Genomic DNA, 26661 nt, shown 5'->3' with positions numbered 1-26661 from the left:
TCTGCTAAGAAAGTCAGGAGCCTCTCTTTGAAATGGAGAATGTAAACCCCCTCCCTCCAAATTATTATCATTTTGAAATCAAGGGGCTCTCAGACAAAGATATGGGAATTAGGAATAACAGTTCTTTACTAGGGAAATTAAAATAGAAATACAGCACTACAAAGAACAAACCCCAAGCCCTGACACAGTCAGAGTACAACCTGACACCCGTCAGGCAGGGTGTTGGCAGCAGTCCCATCCCATGGTGGCTGCATCCTCCTGCAGTGACAGATGTGGCTCAGTTGGAGCAGTGCTCCTGTACAAGGTGCAGATTCCCTCCGGAGCTCCAGTGGGGATGTGGAGAAATCCGGTTTTCCTCTGGAGTCCAGTGGAGAAAGGGGCTCCCTTAGTGTCCCAAAGCCTCTGTTTTTATCTTGGTAAGAAATGTTGGGCTCTTCCCCCTGGCTGGAGCAACTCCCAATGGGATGCAGTAATTTTATCAGTGCCACAGTGGGACTCAATGGCCATGAGCAGAAAATGACTGGCTGGAGGAAGGATGGGCTGTGAAAAGATAAAGAACACTGCCCTGCCTGGTTTCAATGGATGGCCCATTAGCAGATTATTTCCCACAGAGATCAGGATCACTGCCCCACCCTCAACAGATGGTGATAGAGCAGATACCTTTTATCACCCTGTATTGTAACCCAAGAAAATATGTCAAGCCACCCACTCATAGAATGGGAGTTAAAGTAAAAGAATAAGTTTGAGTATAAGTTTAGATGTAAGTTTGAGTTTTAGGATCAGTAAGCCAGTAAATAAGTTTCAGTGAGAGCTGCAGTGTTTTAGTAAGTGAAAGCTTCAAGATGCCAGAGTAGAAGAACAGGTTCTAGTGACGGTGAACAAACACACTGATATTTTCAGTAGAGGCTCCAGGGGCTCTTTCTTAGACACTACTTAGACAAAATAGAACAGTGAGAATATTGCAGACATGTTTCAGATAGAACAAGATAGATGCTATACATGATTTATACGGATCCTAGCGTGCTAAGAAATTAGAATTTTCATCGGTTAAGAGAAAGTGTTTTGAATTTAGAAGTTAGCTTGCTAGAAAAACCCTATATAAGATTATGTACTGGGGAGAGTCAGTGCTTTTGCTTCTGCCTTGCTTTCCCAAGGAATCCCTTGGAAAACTGTCCAGGATTTTCTGTCCCTATTGTCCCTGCAAGTGACTGGCTTAGCTTTAGATGGCTGATTCGCAGGGAAATAAGATTTCCTGAGGAAAATTCCACTCTAAATCCAAATGTTGATGAAGGGTAAACCAGCTGGCAGGGATGGAAAACTCCCAGGCTGGTTCCCTACACTGCTGCTCCTCCCAGGGATCCAAAAATGACCCTCCTGACTCCATTGTGTCCCCTTCCCTTCCCACCATCCCTGCCAAGGATTTTTTACCCCTAAATAACACTTTGGACTCCCATTATCTATTCATCAATCCATTGTTTCTCCTTCCATCCCTGGAAGTGTCCAAGGCCACATTGGAAAGGGCTTGGAGCAACCCGGGATAGTGGAAGGTGTCAGGGCTGGAATGGGATGATGTTTGAGGTCCCTTCCAGCCCAAACCATTCTGGGATTCTGGGATTCTTGCTGGCACAGACAGCATGGGATGGGAGGGATGAAAGGTGTCCCCCACATCCAGGGATTTGTCCTTTGGGAATGTTCTGCTCTGAGCTGATAGATCAGGGTGACCCCAAACCCTGAGCCCCAGATTTGCTTCCCCTCGATGTCCGCTGGTGTCTTCTCCTAAAAAACCAGCAGGATTTGGACAAGAGCTGGTGGGGGCCATGCAGAGGGATTTGGGAAGCTTGAGCCAAGCCCTGGACATGGAGCTCTGGGAATGAAATGTGTGGCTCTGGGCTCTGAAAGTGCTCAGAGCTCAGACAGTAAAAGACCAGGGGGGTTTGACTGGACAGCAAATCCCAAATCCATGACAGACCCAATCCAGAGGGGACTGCAGACCCCACCTTACACCCCACTCTTGTTCTCCCAACCTCTTTCCTCCATTTCCCCCTGGACACTGGCAAGGTTGTTAAAATATTCCACCTGTGCAAGAGAATTCCTGGTTTTTCTTTATCCATATCTTTATCCCACTCAGAGCACTTCATTGCCAGCCCAGACCACCTGGGGAACTGTGCTGGAGCATCTTTATCCCGAGGATCAGAGCAGCAGCAGGGATCAAGCCAGATTTCATCCTCAATAATGCAGAGATTCACTGACTCCCTTTCCAATGCAGGGAACAAAGCCAATCCTCATTTAAACCTCATCAGTTCCACTTGGTGTAATTTGGATTAGAAAAGCGCAGAGAACAACTGGTGCTGTTATCATAACACCCTGCAAAAGGGATAAAAACACAGCCTTTAATTGGTGCAGATTATTGGGATTTAAAGGGACATCATAAATCCGTTCATAAATCCAGGCATGGCACCAGAGCTCCAGAGCACAGAGGGGACCCCAAATTTCTTCCCAAAATCCTGATTCCTGATTCTAAAATACACCTCTTCCTCCTGGTTCTGACCCATTCACCTCTCACCATCCCCAAAAAAGCTTTTCCTCCAAAAAGGACCTTAAAGCGCTTTACAGCCGGGATCTGTGGGGTCACTGCTGCCATTGCTGGGGTGCTCCAAAGGAAAACATTTACAGCAGGAAAACAGGGAGAACGGCCCAGCACACTGGAGTTACTGCTCCTAAACTGAGCTGGGCAAAAAAAAATTAATGGTTTACAGAAAGCTCTGGGAGGTTTCCATTGGCCCCAAGTTCTGGAATCCAAGGGCGAGTGCGGATAGGAGAGCAGGAATGGATTCCCACTGCCAGAGGGCAGGGTGAGAGCAGATTTTAGGCAGGAATTCCTGGCTGGGAGGGTGAGCAGGCCCTGTAGGGTGCCCAGAGCAGCTGTGGCTGCCCCTGCATCCCTGGAATTGTTAAAGGCCAGGTTGGACAGGGCTTGGAGCAGCCTGGGAGAGTGGGAGGTGTCCCTACCATGGCAGGGGGTGGGATTGGATGGGCTTGAAGTCCCATCCATCCCAAACCATTCCATGATTCCCTGAATCCCCTGGAGAAGGCGTTAATCCATTTCCCAGCCCCATGGGAGAGCAGGGAGTGGTGACCCCGCTCTGCTCCCCATGGGGACACAGTGGGAGCAGCCAGAACTGGCCCTGGCTCCATCCAACAGCCGAACTGAACTTCCCAACCCTCTCTCTGCTCTTCCAGACGTTTGCACTGCACTAGGAACTACATCCACATGCACCTGTTCGTGTCCTTCATGCTGAGGGCCGTCAGCATCTTCGTGAAGGACGCGGTCCTGTACTCGGGGTCCGCCCTGGAGGAGATGGAGCGCATCTCCGAGGAGGACCTGAAATCCATCACGGAGGCACCTCCAGCCGACAAGTCGCAGTTTGTGAGTGTCCCCAGAGCGCTGCTCCTCCAGCACTCGTGCCTTTGTCCTCTCTGTTCAACACTTGCGCTCTTTTGGGGAGTTTTGCACCCTACTCGTCTTTCACAGCTTCTTCCCATCCTTCCCCATTCTCAGTCCTTTGGTTCAGTGGGATTCCCAGTTCCTGGGCTAAGGAAAAGCTGCTCCCATGGTAGTCAAGGTTGGTGGTTTGATTCCCATCTACATTCCCTTGGAATTTCTGGCTGTGGAAACATTCCTGGCCATCCCAGCACAAGGTACATCCAGCTAGGCTCACAACACTTCCATGGATGGGGAATTCACCACTTTTCTCCCTCCCATATGGAAAAAAAGAGATTTTGAAGGGAAAACGGGGGGAGGGTGTGGTGTCATAGGAAAGGGTGGGGCTCATCTGCAGAAAGGATGTGGTGTCCATGAGAGGGACCTTGGACAGAATCATTGAGGTTGCAAAAGAATTCCGAGATCATCCAACCTTGGAATGGCTGGTGGGGACCCAGTCCCAGCCTTGTCCCCAGCCCAGAGCCCTGAGTGCCACGTCCAGGAATTCCTTGGACATCTCCAGGGATGGGCACTCCAAACCTCCCTGGGCACTTCCAATCCCTGACCACCCTTTCCATGGAGAAATTCCTGCTGGTGTCCAACCTGAACCTCAGGTTCCATCTATGGTTGGTTGAGTCAACACAGTCCAGACGAGTCAACATCCCAAAATAAAAATGGAAGCCAGGTCAGTTGGGCTCTTCTCCACAATTCCATGGGGATTTCACTGTGCAGAAATCTCTGATGGCAATACCTGTGTTGTCCACATGCTGGGGGGGATTAAGGTCATCCTCACATTTCCCACATCCTGGAGCTCTCTGCTCTCCCTGTCATTGGTCCCGTCATGGATTTCCCATGGGATCCTGGATATGGCACCTCCTCCCTTCCCAAAACTCAGGAGGGGACAGCCAGGGGGGTCGGGCTCTGCTCCAGGAACAGGGACAGGAGGAGAGGGAACAGCCTCAGGCTGGGCAGGGTGGACACCAGCAGGAATTTCCTCATGGAAAGGGTGCTCAGGGATTGGAAGTGCCCAGGGAGGTTTGGAGTGCCCATCCCTGGAGGTATCCCAGGAATTCCTGAATGTGGCACTTGGGGCTCTGTTGGGGATCAGGCACAGCTTGGATTTGATGCTCTTGGAGGTCTTTCCAACCTCAAGGATTCTGGGATAAAATTCCTGCCTGTGGATTTCCTTGGCTTCTCAAGTCTTTCCCAACTTGTGCTACAACCAGCAACACCCTGTGAAAAATCAGAGGGTTTGGGAATGTCCCACTGTGCGTCCGAGCGTCCCAACTGGAACTTTGTCATTGTGTTCCTTTCCCATCCCGGAGATCCGTGGAATTAATTTGCAGAGGCTCACTCAACACTTTCCAAAACTCTCATTTTTTTTTAGGAAGAACACAAAATGTTTCGCTGCATTGTTTGGTGTTTCCCCTCGTGCCGGGCTCATTATAAGGAATAATTAGGATAATCTATGACATTCTTTGGATATTAGCTTTTAATGGCATTTCCCACTCTTTGGAATTGCGAGGCAAACAAGTGATGAAGGCTACAATTAATGGATTTCTTTTGTTTCCAAATGAAGTGGGAAATTTGCAATTACTGCCTCACATTCCCTGCAGGAGGCAATAAATATAAAAAATGAATATAGAAAATATTATCAAACCTAGATGGGGATCTTTTTACAAATATTTAAAAAAATAATTAATTTAGGGGGATTTTTAATTAATCTATTTTAATTCCCTCTGTCTATGCAAGAAAATGAGTGTAATGTGTGCATGTCTTATCAATACGCAAATATATGTATAAATGGGTATATTGATGGACAAAAAATTAGCAAAAGAGCTGTGCCAGGATAAAAAAAAATCTCTTTTTATTTCCAAGGTATTATTATTGGCATTTCTGTCAGTCTTTGTATTCCTCTCAAAGGAAGGGACAGCACAAAGATGGCCAAGGGATGTGGAATCCACAGAATTCCTGGGAAATCCAACGTCCCAGACTCCAAGGATATCCACACTGACAAGAGCTGGCTTTGTACTGATTAATGCCAAAGTGGCACCAACATTTTACAGCCTTTCTGTGCTGGAGCTGAGGAATTGGGAAGAAGGGTGGCTTTGTCCCACTCTGTCCCAAGGCAGGGCTGGCTCACAGTCGGGGTTTTGCTCCCCAAAAATTAAAGGATTTCAGCTCAGCATGGAGCAAAAGCTCAGAGGGAAAGATGGGAAAGAGGGAAAGATGGAATAGAGGGAAAAGATGGAACAGAGGGAAAGATGAAACACAGGGAAAGATGGAACAGAGGGAAAGATGGAAAAGAGGGAAAGATGGAAGACAGGGAAAAGATGGAAAAGGGGGAAAGATGGAAAAGAGGGAAAGATGGAACACAGGGAAAGATGAATAGAGGGAAAAGATGGAACACAGGGAAAGATGAAAAGAGAAAAAAATGGAACAGAGGGAAAGATGGAACACAGGGAAAGATGGAACAGAGAGAAAGATGGAACACAAAGAAAGATGGAACAGAGGGAAAGATTGAACAGAAGGAAAGATGGAAGAGAGAGAAAAGATGGAACACAGGAAAAGATGGAACACAGGGAAGGATGAACAGAGGGAAAGATGGGACTCAGGGAAAGATGGAACACAGGGAAGGATGGAACACAGGGAAAGATAAAACCCAGCTGCTCTAGGAAGTGTGAGCCCCTCATCACCAGGCTGGGGCAGAGCAGGATCAGGCCATCACCTCTTTTTTCCTACTTCCCAACTCACCTGCTGCAGAAAAAATCATCTTTGGCTCAGGAGTTTTTTCCCTGTTCTTCCACAGATTTTCCCCCTCATAAAAAGAGAATTTTCTCATTTCATTCTTTTCCTTTCTCCACCTTGTTTGCCATCCCCCCTCGGTGTGTTTGTGCAGCACAAGAATTTCACCCCGTGTCCCTTCTCTGTCCTTCTGTGGTGGCTGCAGGTGGGCTGTAAAGTAGCTGTCACCTTCTTCCTCTACTTCCTGGCGACCAATTACTACTGGATCCTGGTGGAAGGGCTCTATCTCCACAGCCTCATCTTCATGGCATTTTTCTCAGAGAAGAAATATCTTTGGGGATTCACATTATTTGGCTGGGGTAAGTCGTGGCTGCTCCTCAGGGCTGCCCTGGAAAAGCCTCTTGGAGGTGGTTCCTGAAACTGTGGATTTACAGGAATATGGGAGAGGGGATGGAGGCAGGATGAGCATCAGGGGACTCTTGCAAGGACGGGTTTTCCATCCTGGGAAGCCTTTATCATTCTGGAATTGTGGGGTTCACACTGGGGCTCTTCCAGGCTCTCCAGAAGGATCAGCCCAGGCTCAGGAAGCAGCACAAAGAGCCAGGGATGGGTTGGGAGGGACCTTAAAGCCCATCAGGGACACCTCCCACCTCCCCAGGCTGCTCCCAGCCCTGTCCAGCCTGGCCTTGGACACTGCCAGGGATCCAGGGATCCTCTGGTGATTCCTCTGCACCCCCACATTTGGCCACCCTTCCAGGGCAGGAAAGGTGAGGGCTAAATTCGGGATGAGACAGCCAATCCCAGGGATTTATCCCCATCTCTTCCCAGGGTCTCCTGCTGAGAAAGCAGTGCTGAGCTGGAGGGGCAGGAATCTGTGGGAGGTTTTGAGCATCTGCTCCCAATGAGAGCCCCGAGCTCTGATTTCCTCCCTCAAACCTCAGCTGGTTCAAATCCCTGAGGTCTCCTGAGCCTTGGAACACCACTGGAAACCTGCAATTTGTGGGGAAGACATTTTTATTTTCCTTCTCTTTCAACTTGGGCATCTTTTCCCTGAGTAATGAGAAAGGGGCGGGATGTGGGTGCGGGGAAGGGGCTCGTTAGGAGAGGACGTTGTGGGCACGCACATTTCGGAGCAGAATGGGATTTCTGTTCGCTCCTGGCTTTAATTTTGGCTTCCCAGGAGTTACGAGGTGCTGGGACAATAAAACAACTGCCCACAGTTGTCTCGGAGGCTGGAGGCTGGGAGGAGAGCAGGGAGTGTTTCCGATGATCCCCGAGGATGGAAGGAAGGGTTTAAATGGGAATTACAGCAGGAAAACCCATCCAGGGGGGCTGTGGTCACCTGGGCCAGCACCACCTCCCAAATTCCACATCCCAAATCCACCTGGCCACATCCTGACTGCATTTTAGGGCAAGGTTCAGGTGTGCACCGCCCCATCCCCATTGAGGAATGAGGTTTTTATGGAAAAATGTTGGTGGCTCTCTAATGGCGGAGCTCGGAGCAAGGCAGGGAGCACAGAGTTGAGTGTGTGAAGGATTGCAGATTTTTGGGATTCAATACTCCAGGGCAGGGCTCTCTCCAGTCTTTCTCCTTCCCAAATGGGATATGGAGGAGAAGCTGCTCCCAAACCTCCTGTTCCATAGGTCAGAAACTGCTGGTGCTGACAGATGATAAAGATGGGAAGTGTAAAAACAGAAATATTCCAAAGTGGGAATCCATCTCTCAGGAAAAGCCTGGTCCCAGAAGGCTGGAAAAATTTTGGGGAAATCAACAATTTAAGAGATATTTGATGGGGCTTGGAGCAACCTGAGGGAGTGGAAGTTGTTCCTGCCCATGGCAGGGGTGGAATGAGATGGGATTTAAGGTCCCTCATAACCCAGATCATTCTGGGATTCTGTTTTGGAGACTTGGCATTTCTTATCTCAGCTGCTGAGGGACAGAGAGGGCTCTGGATGGCACCTCTTTGCTAAAGCAAATGAACAAAACCCCAGCTAAATTAAATTAGAAAAGAGAAATAAACTCATCTTCCTCCAAACCTCCAGGCTCTGTAAAAATTCCCTCTCAAAAAATAACACCAAACTGCAAAGAGCAGACTTGAAGAAGCAATTCCCCAGAGGGAATTCAGGAGGAGAGGGAAGCAGCTGGAAAATAACGCCATGTGTTTAACGAGCAAAACCAAATGAAAACGTTGGGACAGGCAGGGATTGCTCTGGTTAAGGGAATAATCTGCTGCCAGGGAATAATCATTTTATCAGAGCGACCACAGGGCTGGAGTCACACCTGTCACAACAGCCAGCATCCCTGGGCTTCCAGGAGCCTGAGGCTGCCCCGTGGAAACGTCTCTGGAATGAGAACACACGATCCCCCAGCTGGGATTGCTTTGTTTGGATTGGGATGGCAATGTCCGCGCAGGCACCCGCTCGGGAGGATTGTTTGGATAATTTTTGGGCACTGCAAAGGGCAAACCGATCCAGGAGCCACTGGAGACAGTGGAAAAATTCCAGTTCCCTGCAGCGGGCACTGGATCCTGCCCACACCGCAGCAATGAGTGACAGGGGATCTGGGATAAATAATTCTTCCACTGAAAAGACAGATTTGCCCCCAAAAGTGGAAGATTCTGGCAATAATCAGCGTTGAATTTGTCCTGCTTGGAAATCTTCAAGGTGGAAACAGAGGGAGAAAATCACCCTACAGCATCTCATTTCTGGGAAAAGCAGGACAAAGAGCAATTCTTTGATGTCACGTCCATGGATTTCTGTCCAGTATTTTCAATCCACATCCTCACTGGCACAAGCTCCATCAAAGTCCTCGATTCCCTTCTTCCAAGGGAGACCCTGCTGACGGAAAGGAACTCGTTCCACGCCAGCACCCACCCAAAATAAATAAATAATGACATTATGGGCCACAATAAATCCCTTGGGAGACTCCCAGCTCCCTGCAGCTGTTTTTTGAAGGAAGTTTAGGAGCCATGACCAATAGCCAGGAAACCCAAGCTGATTCCATTGGCATTTTTCCTTCACACCGCGTTAATTCCCACACACACGGCTGGGCTGCCCTGGATTTCAGCAAATTAGGGATTGCAGGGACACCTGGAAAAGATAAAAAGGATGGTGGGAGGTGCTTCAAAAATCCATGATGATGAGCCCTGTGTGTTCACCCAAGCAGGAATAATCCTTCCCCAAAAAATTTATACCAAGCAGGACCAGAGGCCTTAAAAGCATAGTTATTATTCTCATTGAACATTAGGAAAAAGAGGCACGGAGGGACTCATAAAACACAGGCATTGTTCCTCAGAGAGGCTTTTAAATCCCAGGGAATTGAGACCAGAAACCCCAGACCTACACGAGGTCTTTATTCCTAAAGTCCCTTCCAGCAGTCACTCCCTCACTCCACATGCATGAAAGCTGCTGGGAGACACGGGCATGGAAAAGCCCTCGAGGGGTGGGTGGCCAGCAGATCTTTCCCAGAGATTCCTGACTTTATAGCACCTGCATTGTACACACTGTGTGTGTGGCTGGAAATGCACAGCGCATACAATGTGGATTCTGTACAAGTCACTGACGGCATGGCTGGGCTGGGCTGGAGTCAGGGAGGACATCCATCCATCCATCCATCCATCCATCCATCCATCCATCCGTTAATCTGTGTATCCATCCATCAATCCATCCATCCATCCATGTATCCATCCATCCATGTATCCATCATCCATCCATCCATTAATCCATCCATCCATCCATTCATCCATCCATCCATCCATCCATCCATCCATCCATCCACGTATGTATTCATGCATCTATCATCCATCCATCCATCAATCCATCATCCGTCCATCCATTAATCCATTAATCCGTTAGTCCATTAACCCATCCATCCATCCATTAATCCATCCATCCATCCATCCATCCATCCATCCATCCATCCATCCATCCATCCATTAATCCACCCATGTAGCCATCCATCCATTAATCCGTTAATCCTTCAATCCATCCATCCATCCATCCATCCATAAATCCATTAATCCATCCATCATCCACCCATCTGTCCTTCCATCCGTGTATCCATCCATCCATTAATCCACATATCCATGTATCCATCCACCATCCATCCCTCCTTTTATCCATCCATCCCTCCATCCATGCACATGTTGGGATTTTTAGGGATAGCTGTTTTCCCCTGGGTATTTTATTGTTGCTTGGGAGCTCAAAGTCGGCACAGGATCAGTAAAAATGGGAATTGTGTCTCTTCTGAACTCAGGGCAGGCAAGACAAGAACAAATTCCTGTCCAATATATCCAGATCTCCCAAAAAAATCAATCCTTCAGACTTAGAGCTTGGCTGTAGTGGGAATATCCAATATTCCATGGACAGCCTTTCAACATGGCAGTTCCCCTGTGGACATAAACTGAAAGAGCACCAAAAAATTCAATCTATTTAAACCTTGGGTGATTTTCCAGAGCCTGCCCTACTTTCCATAGATAGGAGGAGCAAGGAGCTGGTGCCTGTCACCTTCCCTCCCTCCAAGTTCCCAGTGCCACAGGTCAAGGATTTTCTCCCCAGTGCCAGCAACACAGGGAATTGTGGAGCGGGATGAATTCCTTATAAATGTGGCTTTGTAGGAGCATTGGGCCTGAGTGAGGCTCTGTGTTTAATTATTTATGCTTTCTTATATTACCTCGGCATTCCCAGCTCCCAGCCTGGATAAGGGCCCCGTTGTCCCTGGGTTTGGGACACAGCCGTCCCTGCTCCACACCCCGTGGTCAGGAAAACCTTTAAGCACCCTAATGAGACTTAAGTGCATGCTGAAAGTTAAGCCTGGGCTTATCCCCGAGCCCCAGTGAGCTTAGACTGGGAACAGCCTCTTCACAGTCCCCGCTGATAAATGTCGCCTTTATTTATTTTTTAATAATTTTTTTTTTCCACCTGAAAGGGGTCATTCTTCCCGAATTTGTGGAAGCTACTGTGGATTGGATCCTGCTTTTTAAGGGAAGCCAGTAGGGGACTCAGTTGTACAAATAACTGAACCCTAAAAAAAAAAATAAATACTAGGTTGCATTTGGATATTGGGGAATTTTTTTCCACGTTTCATAGAGAAAAGATGATGGCCCAGGGTAGCTGTGCTGAAATCAGGATGGTTCATTTGGGAATGAACCTTTGGCTGGATATTCTGGAAGCATAATCCTAAAATTTTAGCATTTCTGGGCTTCGTGCAGCAGCTCTCTCATATCTAATAGAGCTCCCAATCCATCCAGGGATTTTCTGGGAGAAACTGAGCCTGACTCCTGCTCTGCCTTTCCTTGATGAGAAGGGAGGGAGGAAATATCTTGGGGATGGTGTGCTGCATAAAACCATTGGAATCGTGGAATCATGGAATGGTTTGGGTTGGGAGGGGTCCTGAGGATCATCCCATCCCACCCCAGCCATGGCAGGGACACCTCCCACTGCCCCAGGCTGCTCCAAGTGTCCAGCCTGGCCTGGGACACTGCCAGGGATCCAGGGGCAGTCATAGAAAATCTGGGAATTCCATCCCAGCCAAGAATCCCTTCCCAATATCCAATCTAAATCCACTTCTTTCAGCTCATAGCCATTCCCTGTGTCCTGTCCCTCCATGCCTTGTCCCCAGTCCCTCTCCAGCTCTCCTGGATCCCTCCAGGGGCTCTGAGCTCTCCCTGGAGCTTCTCCTTCTCCTGAACACCCTCCAGCCCCTCCAGATTTTTGTTCTGAGCACCCCAAACTGAACCAGTCTAATTCCCAGATGTGACAGCTCAACCTTCCCAAGTCTCACTTATCCCTGAACAATTAAAAACTGCTCCTTCCCCTAACCCACCCCACCTGGAATTTTGTCCCCACTGACCCCGTGTCCCCTGTGCTCTTTTGCAGGACTCCCTGCTGTGTTTGTCACAGTGTGGGCCAGCGTCAGAGCCACTCTGGCCGACACAGAGTAAGTCCCACTGGGTTTCCTTCTCTCCCTTTTGTGTGCAAAGTTTTATGGAGTTTATGGGTGAATTCAAAAGGAAAAAGAAGCAGGCAAAGCTGGAATTCTACTCTGACGTCACTAACTTTCGGAGGAGGGTGGTGGATGAAGAGAAGGAGAATTCCTCCTTTCATCTTGCAGAATTCAGTAAATGGGAATACCTGCAGTTATTCTCCCTGGGGATAAAGAGATTGTGTCACAGCTGGGCAGGGAAAAGACAGAAAAGATCCTGAATGGGTGGGGATGAATTTGGGACACAGCAGCTGCAGCACAGCCAGGGAAGTTGGGCGGTGCTGGGGTGGGAGAGCTGCAACTGCCCCGTGGATTTTACAATCCCAGGATGGTTTGGGTTGGAAGAGACCTTAAAGCTCATCCCTTTCCCCCTGCTGCCATGGGCAGGGACTCCTTTCACTGTCCCAGTTTGCTCCAAGCCCCATCCAAGCTGGTCTTGCCCCCAAAATTCCCAGCTTGACCACGTTCCCAGCAGATGTTCCCCAGGAATTCCCAATGGTTTGCTGCTCTCCAGAGGGGATTCCAGCTCCAGGCTGGGATGGGTGGATCAGCAGAGCTGCTGAGGGGTGGCAAATCAGCCTCAAATTCCCAGAGGTTTCCAGGGAGCACCCCTGGCTCTGAGCCTCACCCTCCCTGAGGAGCTGGAAGAGAAAACTGAGCTGCCAGGTGGATAAGGATGGATAAAAGGTGGATAAGGGGGATAAAACCCTGTCTCCAGAGCTGGAGAGAACTCCAGCAGCATCATTAATGCAATGGGTTAACTACTAATTAGTGGCTTGATTTTATTTTCTTTTTAGAGTGAGGATTAAAAACACATAGCAGAAAAATTTTGCATGTTCGGACTTGGTTGTTTATTAAATTCTATATAAAGTACAGAGAGTTTTGTGATACTTTTAGTATCAAAAGTCAAAAGTGAGCAAAATGGAGCCAAATCTGGCTAGTTCCCAGGGTTTTTAAAGCTAAATAGTTCAATAGCACTTATATAGTTCAATGACACTCATATAGTTCAATGACACTTAAATTATTTATACTTTTGACCTAATAACCAAACACTTGTGACTTGTAGTGTAGTACTGACTAAAAACTGCAGCCTGAAACCATGAAGAAGAAAGAGCAAGAAGGAAGAGACAATGCCCAAGAACATCCATCTGGTCCCATACCTATTACTACATTCTAAAAATGCCAAATTCAAAGCTTTTTCCACGTGAAATTACACGCTTCTAATCAAACTACACACCAGTGATCCCAACTCCATCACTCACATTTGGAAGCCTTCTCCAAAATCTCAAGAAAAAAGCAGTGTTCTCCTGGGAGTCAGTGTCAGAAAACTCAAAATCCCCAGGTTCTGGATTCCAACAATTTAACACTGGGTCAGCTTTTTTTTTAAGGTCCATTCCAACCCATCCCATTCCAGGATTCTGTGATCCCACATCAGTTCAGCCGCTCCTGTGCTCATGAAACCTGGATTATTTTTAATGTAGGGATTTTCTCTGGTGAGGAGGTGAAGAAGTGGGAAAGGATCCATTCCTGCCCAGAAGGGACAAATCTGGATGAGCTGGGAAGAGCTGGAAAGAGCTTCCCCCTCTGGAGAGCAGAACCATCCCAGACATTGGAATATTCTCATTTTCAGCAGGAAAAGGGATATCCCAAAGTCTCTCTGAGTGCAGGCAGGGTTAGAGCAGGCTTCCACCAGGCTTTGCAGGGACTCATCCTTCCAGGGGGATTTTTCCAGTAAAGCTCTGGAGTCGATTGCTCTTCCAGTGCTTTCCTGACAGGATTCTGATCTCCCCTCAGGTGTTGGGACTTGAGTGCTGGCAATTTGAAGTGGATTATTCAGGTGCCCATCCTGGCAGCTATAGTGGTGAGTATGGGATGAGGGAGGGATCTGAGAGCTGATCCAGGATTTCCTACTCTAATCACCCTGCTAACAAAAATCCTGCCTTATAATAATCCACCATATAATAATCCACTTATATAATCCTACATTTCCACTTTGAGGGGTTTGTGTTTGTCCTGCCGGGAATTTCAGCAGCTGAACGTGACAAAATGGTTTGTGAGTGACTTCAAGGAGACAAAAAAAATCCAGATTTTTAGGGCTAAGACCCTAAAATCATTAACAAAACCAACATCCAAGGCAATATTTCCAACCCAGGTGATCCTGGAAACTCCATAACATGTTCTTGCCAGGCATCTCCAGTGGGAAGAGATGGAATTTGGGGTCTGTGGCTGGACCAAAGCTTTTCCCAGGCATGTTTTGGGCTCATCCCATTCTTTCTGAACTGATAAAAGCTTGGGAAGGCCGAGGTGGGAAGGGGAATGGATCCATCCCAGCTTTGATTGGATCTTTAATCGCTGAGGGTAGATTATTCCAACCCTGAGGGAAAAGGGAGGATCCAAGTGACATTATCCCAACACAGGAGGAGCTCTCCAAAGCTGGGGAGGGCGTTATAAGATTTAATTCTCTGCACCAGGTGAATCCAATTATGTCCTAATTAATGAATTAATTCATTACCTGTTCCCCCCTCTCTCTATTTGGGGTTCTCCATTGCTCAGTCTCCTGATGGAATCCATGCAAAAGAGCTCATGCACTGCCCCAAATCCCATCTCCCTTCCCACTCACCCGTGAGTGGAGCCAGTAGGAATCTCTCCACAGTCCAGAGGGTTTGGAATCAGGCTCTTCCTCCTGCCTCACAAATCAGGAGGCCTTGGAAGGTGCTCAGTGTGGGTGAGAACAGCACCAGGCACGCAAAGAGCAGGAAGGTCTCTGAGGTGGATGTGCTCATCTGTGCCATTAGGTGAGATTTTTGGGGGTTGGGGGGGCTGGGTTTCATCCTTTTGGTAGAAATTCTCTACCTGGCTCCAGAAATTCCTTGGAAGAAGCGCTGAGACCACATCTTTGGAAATGGGACAGCAGAGGCTGGAGAAGAAAGTTCGGATGGCTCAATTAAACGAATTCCAGCAACCCCACCACATTTCATTTAAAGGCCAATTAGCAGAGGAGAAAGAGCCCAATTGAGGCTCATCCTTGGAAAAATAAGGTTTCTCCAGGAGGCTGTGCCTGTGCCCTGGCAATTTGCAAGTGCAGCTGTTTATTATGCAAAAATATTCCGTGGGTTGTGTCTGTTTAATTTCTGTGGGTTGGTATTGTTCACTTGGCTGCCTCTGCCATTCCCACGTTGCTGGACTAAGTCCTGCATTTTCTGGATGAGATTTTGGAGGCTGAGGGGTTTAAGAATCTCCCCACTTTCTGCTAATTTGGATGTGATTCCTTTGGATTTCTTTTCAAATTTAGCACACTTGGGGAGATCAGAGGAGTTTCCCTCCTCGGTGTGATAAGGTTGGGCATCTTTAGTTTTGCTGACAAATGCAGAACCAGATCCCACTTTGGAGCCTTTAAGGCTGGAAAAGCTCCTACAGAGACACAAATCCTGCTTGGTTTTTCCCTTCCAGATGGTTTCCAAGGAATGAAATGCCCCCAGGCTCTGTGCTTCCCTGCCTGTTGCTCTATCCCTTCCTCCCTTACAATTCCTGTGCCAGTCAGGAAATTTCAGCCAAATGGAACTCAGGGAATGGGGCTGCAGGGATGTAAAATTCCCACAAACCTCATGAAAACAGGGAAATGGATACAGGAGAGAATTTTCACTCCTATGCCAGTGATGGAAAGGGCATGGCACGACCTTCCCTGCTTTTTTTATGGATAACACTTCCAGATGAGCTTGCACCTCCTCAGAGGAGAAGGAATCCAACCACAGGGGACAAAGCCTGGCAAACCAGGCCCTGCTGGTTCAGCAGCTCAGGGGATTCCTGGTTTTACCAGGAAGGATAACTGAGCATGGGAACGAATCTGCAGTGGTTACAGAGGGATCTCTGTCATGGAAATGCTGGAACACAGAACAAGGAGGCCTCCTGGACTGTCCAGCCTGAGGCTCACAGTGATCCCTCCCTGAAACTCCAAGGCTGTGTGTGGTGTGGGAATTCAGTGCCTTGAAATGCTGAAGGCTCCAGAGGATCCATGGGCGTTATCCAACAGCTCAGTGCAGTTACAGCACGCTTCTGCCCCTCTCCACAACCCCATGGATGGCTTTGGCTGGGCCAGCAGCTGCTGGAATCCAGGGAAACCAAGCTCTGAAGAGCTCGACAAAGATGGGATCTCCCCAGTGTCATCTTTCTACGTGGTGTTGCCGTTAAATTTTCCTCAGGACAAGATCAGAATCATGGAGTCATGAAGGTTGGAAAAGTTCTCCCAGGTCAAGTCCAACCATTGTCAGCACCACCATGGTCACTGCTGACCCCTGTCCCCAAGTGCCACATCCACGGGATCCCATCACTTCCCAGGACGGGGATCCCATCACTTCCCGGGACGGGGATCCCATCACTTCCCGGGACGGGGATCCCATCACTTCCCGGGACGGGGATCCCATCACTTCCCGGGACGGGGATCCCAGCACTTCCCGGGACGGGGATCCCAGCACTTCCCGGGACGGGGATCCCAGCACTTCCCGGGACGGGGATCCCAGCACTTCCCGGGACGGGGATCCCAGCACTTCCCGGGACGGGGATCCCAGCACTTCCCGGGACGGGGATCCCAGCACTTCCCGGGACGGGGATCCCAGCACTTCCCGGGACGGGGATCCCAGCACTTCCCGGGACGGGGATCCCAGCACTTCCCGGGACGGGGATCCCAGCACTTCCCGGGACGGGGATCCCAGCACTTCCCGGGACGGGGATCCCAGCACTTCCCAGGATGAGGATCCCAGGACGGGGATCCCATCACTTCCCGGGATGGGGATCCCATCACTTCCCGGGATGGGGATCCCATCACTTCCCAGGATGGGGATCCCATCACTTCCCAGGATGGGGATCCCATCACTTCCCAGGATGGGGATCCCATCACTTCCCAGGATGGGGATCCCATCACTTCCCAGGATGGGGATCCCATCACTTCCCAGGATGGGGATCCCATCACTTCCCAGGATGGGGATCCCATCACTTCCCAGGATGGGGATTCCCCTTCTTCCTGGGGCAGCCAGTTCCAGTTATCCTGAGCACTTGGAATTATCCCGAGTTGTGCTCACAGACGTGTCTCCCTGAAAGGCAGTGGATGATATTCAGGGTGTCCTTGTCTGCTCCACCCTCAACACCTCCCAGTGGAGGCTCAGCAGTGGAAATGGGGGAGAAATCCAACAGATTCATTGCCCTTCTGCCTCCTTGAGCTGCCATCCCCAGTTAGGTCCACTCTGTGTCTTCACCATGGTGCACTTGCCTTGTTCCTCTTTCCCTTTGCACATGGAAATGTGGGAACACATCCCACAAGCGCTCCTGGTGTCCTGAGGGGTTCCTAATCCCAGCTGGGTGTGAAAGACAAATAAAACCTCATTTTGGCCTTCTCCAGGTGCCTGCTGGGCTGCTAGCTCGGGTGTTTGATGTGAGATGTCCACACCTCTGAACCATTCCATATTCTCCCTGGGATCATTCCTGGAACGTTCATCCTTTCCACAGGAGGAGCTTCCTCCCCACTCCCAGCCCTGCCCCACCTGGGGGGCAACATCAACCAAACAACTCCACCATTTCCATCAGTTTGTCACAGTTCTCATTTCTTTGTTGTTTGTTCTCTTTCCCTTGCAGGTAAATTTTATTCTCTTTATCAATATTATCAGAGTCCTCGCAACCAAGCTCCGAGAGACGAATGCAGGGAGGTGCGACTCGAGACAACAGTACAGGTGGGTGTCACCTGCCCTGTCCCCCCTCTGGGATGGGACAAAATCCTTGGGTGGCCCCTTGGCTGTGGAGAGAGCCCAGGGTGATGCTGGGGCCACCTAAAACTTGAAAAGTTTGTTGTCTTCCAAGTGTGGCAATGCAGAATGAACCAGCGCAATTTAAAACTCTCCTAAACCTTTCAAACCCAACCTGCTGGAGGTTAGGGAGGAATTCCAGCTCTTCAGCCAGTTTTTGAGCCAAAAGTGCAAAAATAAAACACTTTTTTTGTGTTTTTGTGTTTGTGCTGTTGAAGGCTGTAAAACTTGTATCAGCTTATTTGCTTGTTTTTATTACCCTCCCATTGTTTGTTAAGCTTGGCCTACTTGTTAAACCTGCCCTTGAGCGGGTGTTTCAGCGCTTTGGCTGAACTGACAGAAAGATTCCAATTTTGCTTCATTTTTCATTTGGTTTTCCTTTGTTCCGCCAGCTCATCTCCCTTGATAATTCAGGTTATTTGTAGCATGGTCATAAAATTGGATGGAAAAATGGGATTGCTGGGACACCACGGCTGCTTGGGAGCTCCCAGGACTCCTTGGGATCTCCTGGACTGCCCAACAGGACACTTGGGAAGGGGGAGAGCGGGATGATTTGGGATGTAAACCATGAGCTCACCGCTCCCACCTCCCTCTCCAAACACACATTTGAGGCAGGAGGGAGACTTGGCAGGAAAACTCCTCCCAGTTTTCCTCTCTGCCCTGTCAGGGCTCTGATTTATCCATTTATTTACTTCTCCCTGGCCGAAGCTTTGCCATTAATTATGGTTTGGATGGGGCCTGCTCCTTTTAAAGTGTTAAATTCCCTTGGTGGTTTGCAGGCGCTGGACAGAGGCGGTGCCGGGAGGGATTCCCCCCCTTCCCATCCCTGCTGCACTCGGGGACTTGCTGGAACTCTTGGCACGAGGTTTAATCCCTCAATTAATGTCACTTCCAGGCAAAGCTCATTCCCCCCGGAGCCAGCCCGGCCAAATTCTCCGGGTTGTGGAGTCCCCAGCACTGATCCTGGGCTGAGGTGGAGCTGCTTCCTGAAAAAAGGAGTTTTTCCAAGGGATGCTGGAGGCCAAAGCACCTCCTAGGAGCGTTCACCTTTGCTCTGTCCTCTTCCCCTGGATATCTGGAGTGATTCCACTCTTAATTTACTTCCCTCTCCTCCAGATTTGCTCATCCCACAGCAGCCAGGATGGATTTTTCCATCTTGCCTCAACGGAGCGGTTGAGGTTGGGAAAAACCCCTGGAAGTGGATTCTCCAGCCTCCTGCTCTCGTGAAGATGGAGAGCCATCCTTTAGGGAGGAGCCTGGGGGCTGGGAATTGCAGCACAAATTCCTTCCCACCTTCCACCCAAAGGTGGAAAAGGCAGATCCGTGTGGCCCCCCCAGCACAGGTTGAGGGTTGGGGCTGGCACAACCAGAGCATGAAAAACAGCTCGGAATTCCAGGTGGAATTCCACAGCAAACGTCCCATATCCAAGTGGACAAGGAGAAAACCACGAGCAGCTCATAGCCATTGCCAAACCTGGCTGGGTTTGGGGTTTATCCACGCACTAATTCCTGTTGTATCCCTTTTTTTTCCCCCTGCAGGAAGCTGCTGAAATCTACCCTCGTCCTTATGCCTCTGTTTGGCGTTCACTATATTGTTTTCATGGCTATGCCATACACAGACGTGTCAGGGATTCTTTGGCAAGTTCAAATGCACTATGAAATGCTGTTCAACTCTTTCCAGGTACTGGAACTCCGGGAAAACCGTGGGAATCTCGGTGGGGAGGGGAATGTGGGTGCAAGGCAGCAGGGCTGGGTTTGCAGCACACAAGAATTCATTCACGAGGGGATTCGAAAATATTTCAGCCTCAAATCTGTTTTCTGCTTGAAAAATGCAACAAGAAAAGGGGCAGTGTGTCCAGAAAAAATTTTTCCCAATGCATGCCAGGATCCCATTGGCCTCTTGTCCCCCTGGCTCAGGGACAGCTCCTTGTCCACCACGAGCTCCATCCACAGGGAATTTTCTCTGTTTCCCTCTCCTGCCCCACTGAGCAATCCCACATTCCTCACACACATTTCCCACAGCAGGTTTTGGATGTCCCCAATCTCAGAGAAGCCTGGGGGTGCTGGGCAGAGGAGAGACCCCCATTTCCCTGAATTCCCATTAATTTGTTGTTTCTTCCTCCTTCCAGGGATTTTTTGTTGCCATCATATACTGTTTTTGCAATGGGGAGGTGAGTCATGAACATCTTAATTCCCCCCTTTCTTGGGTTAATTCCACACCCAGGTGTATCAGCACATCCTCATTTTTTTCCAATAAACGACCTTATTTTGCAGTCCAAGGTCTCTCAGTCCACATAAAAAATTCAAATTCTCATTTTTGTTCTGATGGAAAAACCCCGGGTCAATATGGCACTGATTAAATGAGCTACTGGAAGCAGCTAATGGAGAAAAAATTTTGGAATTTTTGATTTCCTAGCACAAATGCTGCTTAGTGCTGCTTCATTTCAAACTAAGAAGAGAAATGGATTGATAGAGTCAATGATTAACAACAAAAAAAAAAAAAACTGGATTTTTCCAGGCTCTTTGAACTTTTTTATCTATTTCCAAAATAATATACTTTAATTTCCTCATTTCCATTAATTCCTTCTATTGCTGTTAATTAAGAAAATGGATGGTCAGTGGCTGCACTCTTGGGAAGAAGTTCCACAGACCAGCTTAAAATGAAATTTATGGATTTTAAGGGGAATTTATGACCTAAGTTTATGATTTTTAAGGGGAAATAAAACTACAAAATCACTGTGTGTGTTGAACAGATAAAATGAGGATAAAATCTAAAGGGAATTGATCTCATCCTAATTTTAGCAACTTACTTTAGACCCGCCCTAAAATTCCCATTTCTAGGGAGTTTTTAGGAAAATCCTAGGGAAATTCTCAGGAAAATTCATTCTAGGGAAATCTCTCATGATTCAGGTGCCTCTCAAGTTGGTTTTCCCACTCACATTTGGTTTTCATGGGATGTTGAGACAATTCCCTCCTGGATGGGCTGCTCTCCATCCCTCAACCCTTGGGCAGAGCCATCCCACCTTTCCAGCCATTCAAGCTTCCCAGTGCCCAATATTCCATTTGGAAAGGGCAGATTTAATGTGAATTTTTGTTCTTTCCAATTTCATGGAATCACACGATCTCCTAGGCTGGCAGGGGCCCATAAAGACCAGGAAATTCCAAGTCCCCACAGAGTTCCCCTCTCGTTCTGTCTATGGATTCCACTTTTTTCTGGCGTTTTCTGTGGCTGGTGGTGTCTCTGGAGCCTGAGCCCACCACCTGTATTGTTTTAGAGTCTCTGTGTCCCAGCCCAGCACTGGAGAAAGAGTCAGGAGACTCTTCTGTTGTTTCCAGAGTTTATTTTATCTCATCTAAAAGTTCTTTCCCTGTTCAGCAGCTCAGCCCCAGGCACACTGCCCACCCTGGGCTGGCATTATCTTTTTATACCATAAACTACATAAACATTTTTTACAATTATCTTCCAATACCTATCACTTATATTGTACAGTCTGGCTCTACTCTAAACCAATCTAAAAGTGCCAACATCACCCAAAATATGGATGCAGGAAGGAGGAGAAAAAAGGACAGAACATGCCCAGGTTCCTCCATCTTGACCCCAGACCCTTATTATAAACAATCTTAAAAACCTACTTTTCTACCTTATAATAATCTAATTTATACTCTGCTTATTTTTTATGACTTGTAATTCTTCATGTAAGGGTGGTAATTTTTCCCATGGGTTAAAATCCAAGGCACAGGGGTTTGGGGCTCTGTGCCAAGGCTCCTGAGCCCCCTGCTTGGATCTGGAACCATCCAGGACACCCAGAAGGATGTGCTGCGTTCCCACATTTCCCTTCATGGCAATATTTTTTTTTTTCCCTTCTCAGGTCCAAGCAGAAATAAAGAAGTCATGGAGCAGGTGGACTTTAGCCCTTGACTTCAAGAGGAAGGCGCGGAGTGGGAGCACCACGTACAGTTACGGACCAATGGTTTCCCACACCAGCATCACCAACGTGGCCACGCGAGGGGCGCTCGCCCTGCACCTCAACACCAGACTCATCCCCGGCGCCCTCAACGGCCACCGCAACCTGCCGGGATACGTCAAGAACGGCTCCATCTCCGAGAATTCCATGCCCTCCTCCGGCCCCGAGCAGTACAACAAGGATGAGGAATACCTGAACGGCTCCGGGCTCTACGACGGAGACAGACCCACGGTGCTCGTGGAGGAGGAGAGAGAGACTGTGATGTAAAGACAGCAGGAGGGGGGAAAAAAAATATATATAAATCAGCCAAAGGATGAAAAAGGTTCCTGGAGAGCATTTAGTGGGAAAAGACCGTCAGGCCACGCGGCGGATTCCAAGGGTTTCCAAGCAGTTTCTCTGTTCTGTGGAATGAGAGATTAAGTTATTTGGGGGGGGAGGGGGGGAAGTGAGCCACCAAGGTGGCATGGGTGATCCCATCCATGAATTCCGTGATCCCTGGTGATGACAGAGCTCTCCAGACCTGCTGGACACCAGAGATGCTGGGGGCTGGCCAGGGGGGCTGCAGAGCCCGGCGTGGTCCTTGGATCCCTTGGAGAGGGAGGACGGGAGTGTCCCCCAGGAAAGCAAGAGGGTGCAGGAGGGTGCGGTGCCATCGTCCTGGCAGGGGACAAGCCACCCTGGGGGCCAGTGGCGTGGGTTTGGTTTGTTCCCTGCCCGTGAATCTGCCTGGTGACACACACAGGGCTGGGAAAGGCTCCGTGATCCGTCAGGAAGGCGCGTTGGGTACGACCAGCCCCGTGTTGTTCTTCCCTTGGGAATTCTCACTCCTTGCTCCTGTGGGGAGGGGAGGGTTAGCACCCTGTGGATGCAGGCAGGGATTGTCCTCTCCTCTCCCTGAGTCCTGGGAGCGAGGCAGGAACCAATTTAGGGTTGGATGTGGTTATGGAATGTGCAGCATTCCCGTTCTTCCAAAGGGGTGGTGGAGAGGGAACCACCAAGGGCACGGAATTTGCACAGCCCAGGGGGGTGCTTGTGGCTAAAATCAGTGCCCAGGGTGGATAAGTCAGCCCTCCCTTTTTGTGGGTGCTCCTGGAAAGCTTCAAAGTCAAAATTGTTCCTCACTCTGCGCTCTGAACATCCTGTTCCGCAGGGGCATGGAATTCTGGAGTGGGTTGGGTTGGAAAGGACCTGAAAGTCACCTCATTCCAGCCCTGGCACGGGCAGGGACACCTCCCACCATCTCCCTGGGTGCTCCAAGCCGTGCCCAATCCAGCCCTGCACACATCCAGGGATGGAGTATCCGCAGTTTGGGTAAATCCAAACCCTGATGAGGAGGAAGACTCCACCAGCAGCGAGCAGCTGTTCTTCTGAGGGGTAATTAAGGATTAATTTCCCCAGACTCTGAAGGAAGTCAGGAAGAGCAGGTGGGATCCTGGCTTTGTGTCCCACATCTTTATCACCCTCTCAGATAAAGACCTGGCCAAAGCCCAGTGGAATCCAGGGAAAAATCTGCTCCCTTTGGCACGGATGAGGTTTGGGTTTGGCCCTGGTGGGGGATGTGGGGGCTGTGAGGTTCTGGCAGGAGCTGGAGCTCCTCTCCATCCATCACAGGGCACAGAATCCCAGAATCCCTGAGCTTGGAAAAGCTCTCCAAGGTCATAGAGTCCAACCCCTATCAGAGCCCTGAGTGCCACATCCAGGAATTCCTTGGATACCTGCAGGGATGGGCACTCCAAACCTCCCAGGGCAGCTCCTTCCAATCCCTGAGCACCCTTTCCATGGGGAAATTCCTGCTGCTGTCCAACCTGAGCCTCCCCTGGCCCAGCCTGAGGCCGTTCCTTCCTGTCCTGAACAGAAATCTTTGACAGCCAATATTTATTTGTGATGTTCTTTTCTTGTTTCACCTCATCAAAACAAGTCAAACCTCACCATGACCATTTCCCACCAAAGAAGAGCAATCAAAATAGCAACTTTTCAATAATTCATCCCTTTTCCTGCTCTCTTCTTCTACCCCTCCTGATTTTCTGGCTCAAAGACATTTCTGAGTTATCATTTCTCTGCTGGAACAAAGCAAAAATACCAAAAAAACCCCAGCCAGTGACTCACTCTTTGCTTGTGTTTATTACTCAAGATTGAGAACATTTGACAGTCCCTCAGAAATTCAAGGAATCAGCAAAAGCCATTAATTTATAAATAAACAAACATAACCTCCCTCCTAAAATTCAGCTCTCACTGAAATGAATTCAACACTGGATTGTTTAGGATTAAAATAAATCAAACCTGTTGATAAATGTAGATATAAATTTCAGGCATCAGGGTTGTGCAGGGGGAAGAAATATATATATATATATTTTGAATCCTTTGAATTGCAAATCATAAATAGATTTTTCTTTCCTGTGCACGAGCAACATTCCATGCAAAAATTGGGATAATGCTGACACCGACACAGAGGGAAAGCTGCCACTAAGGCCCAGCAGGATCTGTTTGCCTCAGTGTTCCCAACATCCCTGGGCTGATCCCAAACTCTTGGTCGAGTGTATGGATCAGGATAGGGGTCTGGAGATCCAGGGTCATCCCTCCTGGATTTCAGTGAGGAAGAATCAGAGCTGGGATGTCTGGAACGAGAGGAGAAGCCCCAGTTTTGGGTTGGGATTTGCCCTGGGAGGACAAATGGAATGATCCAGTTGGAGCTTAGCCAGAGCCTTTGGATTCAGAGCAGGAGCTCAGGACACTTCCCAAGGAGTTTGTCCCCATCCAAAGCTCTGAGTCCACCTGGGACACAGCCCCAAAGGGCACAGGAAACACAAACCTTGGAGGGGATTGTTCAGCAATCACCCACTGCCTTCCACAAATCCTGCAGGAACGGCAGTGCCCATCCTGCCTCAGATCCAGCGTGGGATCAGCAGGTTGGAGCTGGGCTGTGGCAAACACAGCAAGGAATTGTCATCGTGGGATCAGCACCATGGAATTGTTACCATGGAATCAATGTCATGGAATCAATGTCATGGAATGTTATCGTGGAATTTTTGTCATGGAATTTTTGTCATGGAATTGTCATCATGGAATCATCCCAGAATGAGCTGGCTTGGAAAGGACCTTAAAGCCCATCTCATTCCAAGGGCAGGGACACCTTCCACTATCCCAGGTTGCTCCAAGCCCTTTCCACCTTGGAAAACCAGGGAAGAGACTTCCCCCAAGTTCACTTCAAGGAGGAGGCAAAGATCCAAAAGAGCTGTTCCCTGTTTTTTCCCCATTTTCCCTCCTCCTCCGTGTCAGCTCTGTGCCCGTTTTCCTCTCATCCTAGAAAACATCTGGCAATACTCTGGGGCTCCATGGAGCCTCTCACTGCTCCAAGCCAAGCTGTGCATTGCAGTATCCAGGCTGGAATCTCCCTGGAATCCTTTGGATCCAGAGCCACATGCTGGGCTTGGTCAGGGAATCTCACCCTGGCAGGTTCCTCTGTTGTTCCTCTGTTGTTCCTCTTCTATTCCCACCCACAGCAGCAGAGTCCTTGTGATTCCTTGCTCCACAATCCCGTTCTTTTCTGGGATTTAACAGCTTTTTAATCTTCCTTTGATTTCTTTGGGATGCCTTTTGGCAGCAGTTCTGCCATTCCTGCTTCTCCTGGGTAAGTGCAGACTTTGTTTTTCTGCCTCCTCCATTCTCCTTGGTCCGGGTTCAGATGAGATCATGTCTTGTCCTACCCCTCTCATTCCTCAGCTCTGCTCCTTGTCTTGTTCTGGAGCCAAAAGAGTTCACAAAGATCTCCCAAAATTGAATTTTTCAGCCAGGGATTGGCTTTGATTCTCTGTTTGTGGGCAATCAGCTGGAGGTCAGGGAACATCCACAGCGCTGGGAAGGATTTTCCACTTTTTAAAGCCATGAAAATCCACAGAGAGGGAAGATCTCCAAAGTTTTTATTCCTCTTGGTTGTCTTGACAAACTTGGCGGCTGAAAGGGTTTTTAATTTCAGGTTCTGATGTTTCAAAAACTTAAGAAGCCTCATTTGTAGGTTGGGTTCTTTTTCTCACACGTCCTCCTGGATGATTCCAGATCCTCCTTGGTGTTCCCAGGTCCTCCTTGGCCATTTGAATCTCAGAGACATCAAACAAACTTTGCTGAGACACAAATCCTTTGGGTGTGCTTCACTTAGTGATTAACTCCAAACTAATTTGCTGTCAAGGCTTTTAATGGACTTTGATGAATCTCCTGATCCTGGTTTTTCTTCCCTGGGTGCTGACAGGAATCAGCACTGGCTGCTCTTTGCTCAGTAGGAGGTTTGGGGTGGTTTGGAGCCGGGATTTTCTTCTGGGAGTCTTTTCCCACACTTCAATTCTTTTTTCCAAACTCTCCCTCCAAAACAACCCCAAAATCTTATTTAAATAAGTTAATTCAGCGTTTCATTTCCCCTTTTAACTGGGTGCAAAGTTGGCTGGAGCGAAGGGTTTATGGTTCAAAGCCAATCTCAGCTGGCAGCTCCCAAACCAATCCAGGCTGTGGGACAAGAATTGGGATTTCCTGGGATCACCTGAGGCACAGCTCAGGTGTCCAAGGTGGGACATGACTCCCAGATAATCCCAAATCTGGGTGGGTTTGTGGGAAAAGGGCACAGAGAGCAAGGAAAACACTCGCTGTGTTTGTGCCCCACTCCAGGAGGATTTGAAACAATAAAACAGAAATCTTCAGCTATTTTTG

General features: G+C 48.8%; 1 protein-coding gene across 1 annotated transcript in view; it reads left to right on the top strand.

Annotated features, from left to right (window-relative positions):
- The window catches only part of PTH1R (parathyroid hormone 1 receptor), an 83251-nt gene extending 60921 nt beyond the window's left edge, over nucleotides 1-22330 (top strand). Inside the window, exons 6-13 of the mRNA XM_033068506.1 lie at nucleotides 3241-3427; nucleotides 6432-6585; nucleotides 12104-12164; nucleotides 14004-14070; nucleotides 17835-17929; nucleotides 19541-19682; nucleotides 20131-20172; nucleotides 21871-22330. Of these exons, the coding sequence (XP_032924397.1) occupies nucleotides 3241-3427; nucleotides 6432-6585; nucleotides 12104-12164; nucleotides 14004-14070; nucleotides 17835-17929; nucleotides 19541-19682; nucleotides 20131-20172; nucleotides 21871-22233 (1111 nt within the window). The 3' untranslated portion in view covers nucleotides 22234-22330. The remainder of the gene's footprint in view (nucleotides 1-3240; nucleotides 3428-6431; nucleotides 6586-12103; nucleotides 12165-14003; nucleotides 14071-17834; nucleotides 17930-19540; nucleotides 19683-20130; nucleotides 20173-21870) is intronic.
- The last annotated feature ends 4331 nt before the right edge of the window (nucleotides 22331-26661 follow it).

Source organism: Catharus ustulatus, chromosome 1 (genome assembly GCF_009819885.2).
Source record: "Catharus ustulatus isolate bCatUst1 chromosome 1, bCatUst1.pri.v2, whole genome shotgun sequence".
NCBI classification, from domain to species: domain Eukaryota; kingdom Metazoa; phylum Chordata; class Aves; order Passeriformes; family Turdidae; genus Catharus; species Catharus ustulatus.
This window is presented reverse-complemented; position numbering and strand designations above follow the sequence as displayed.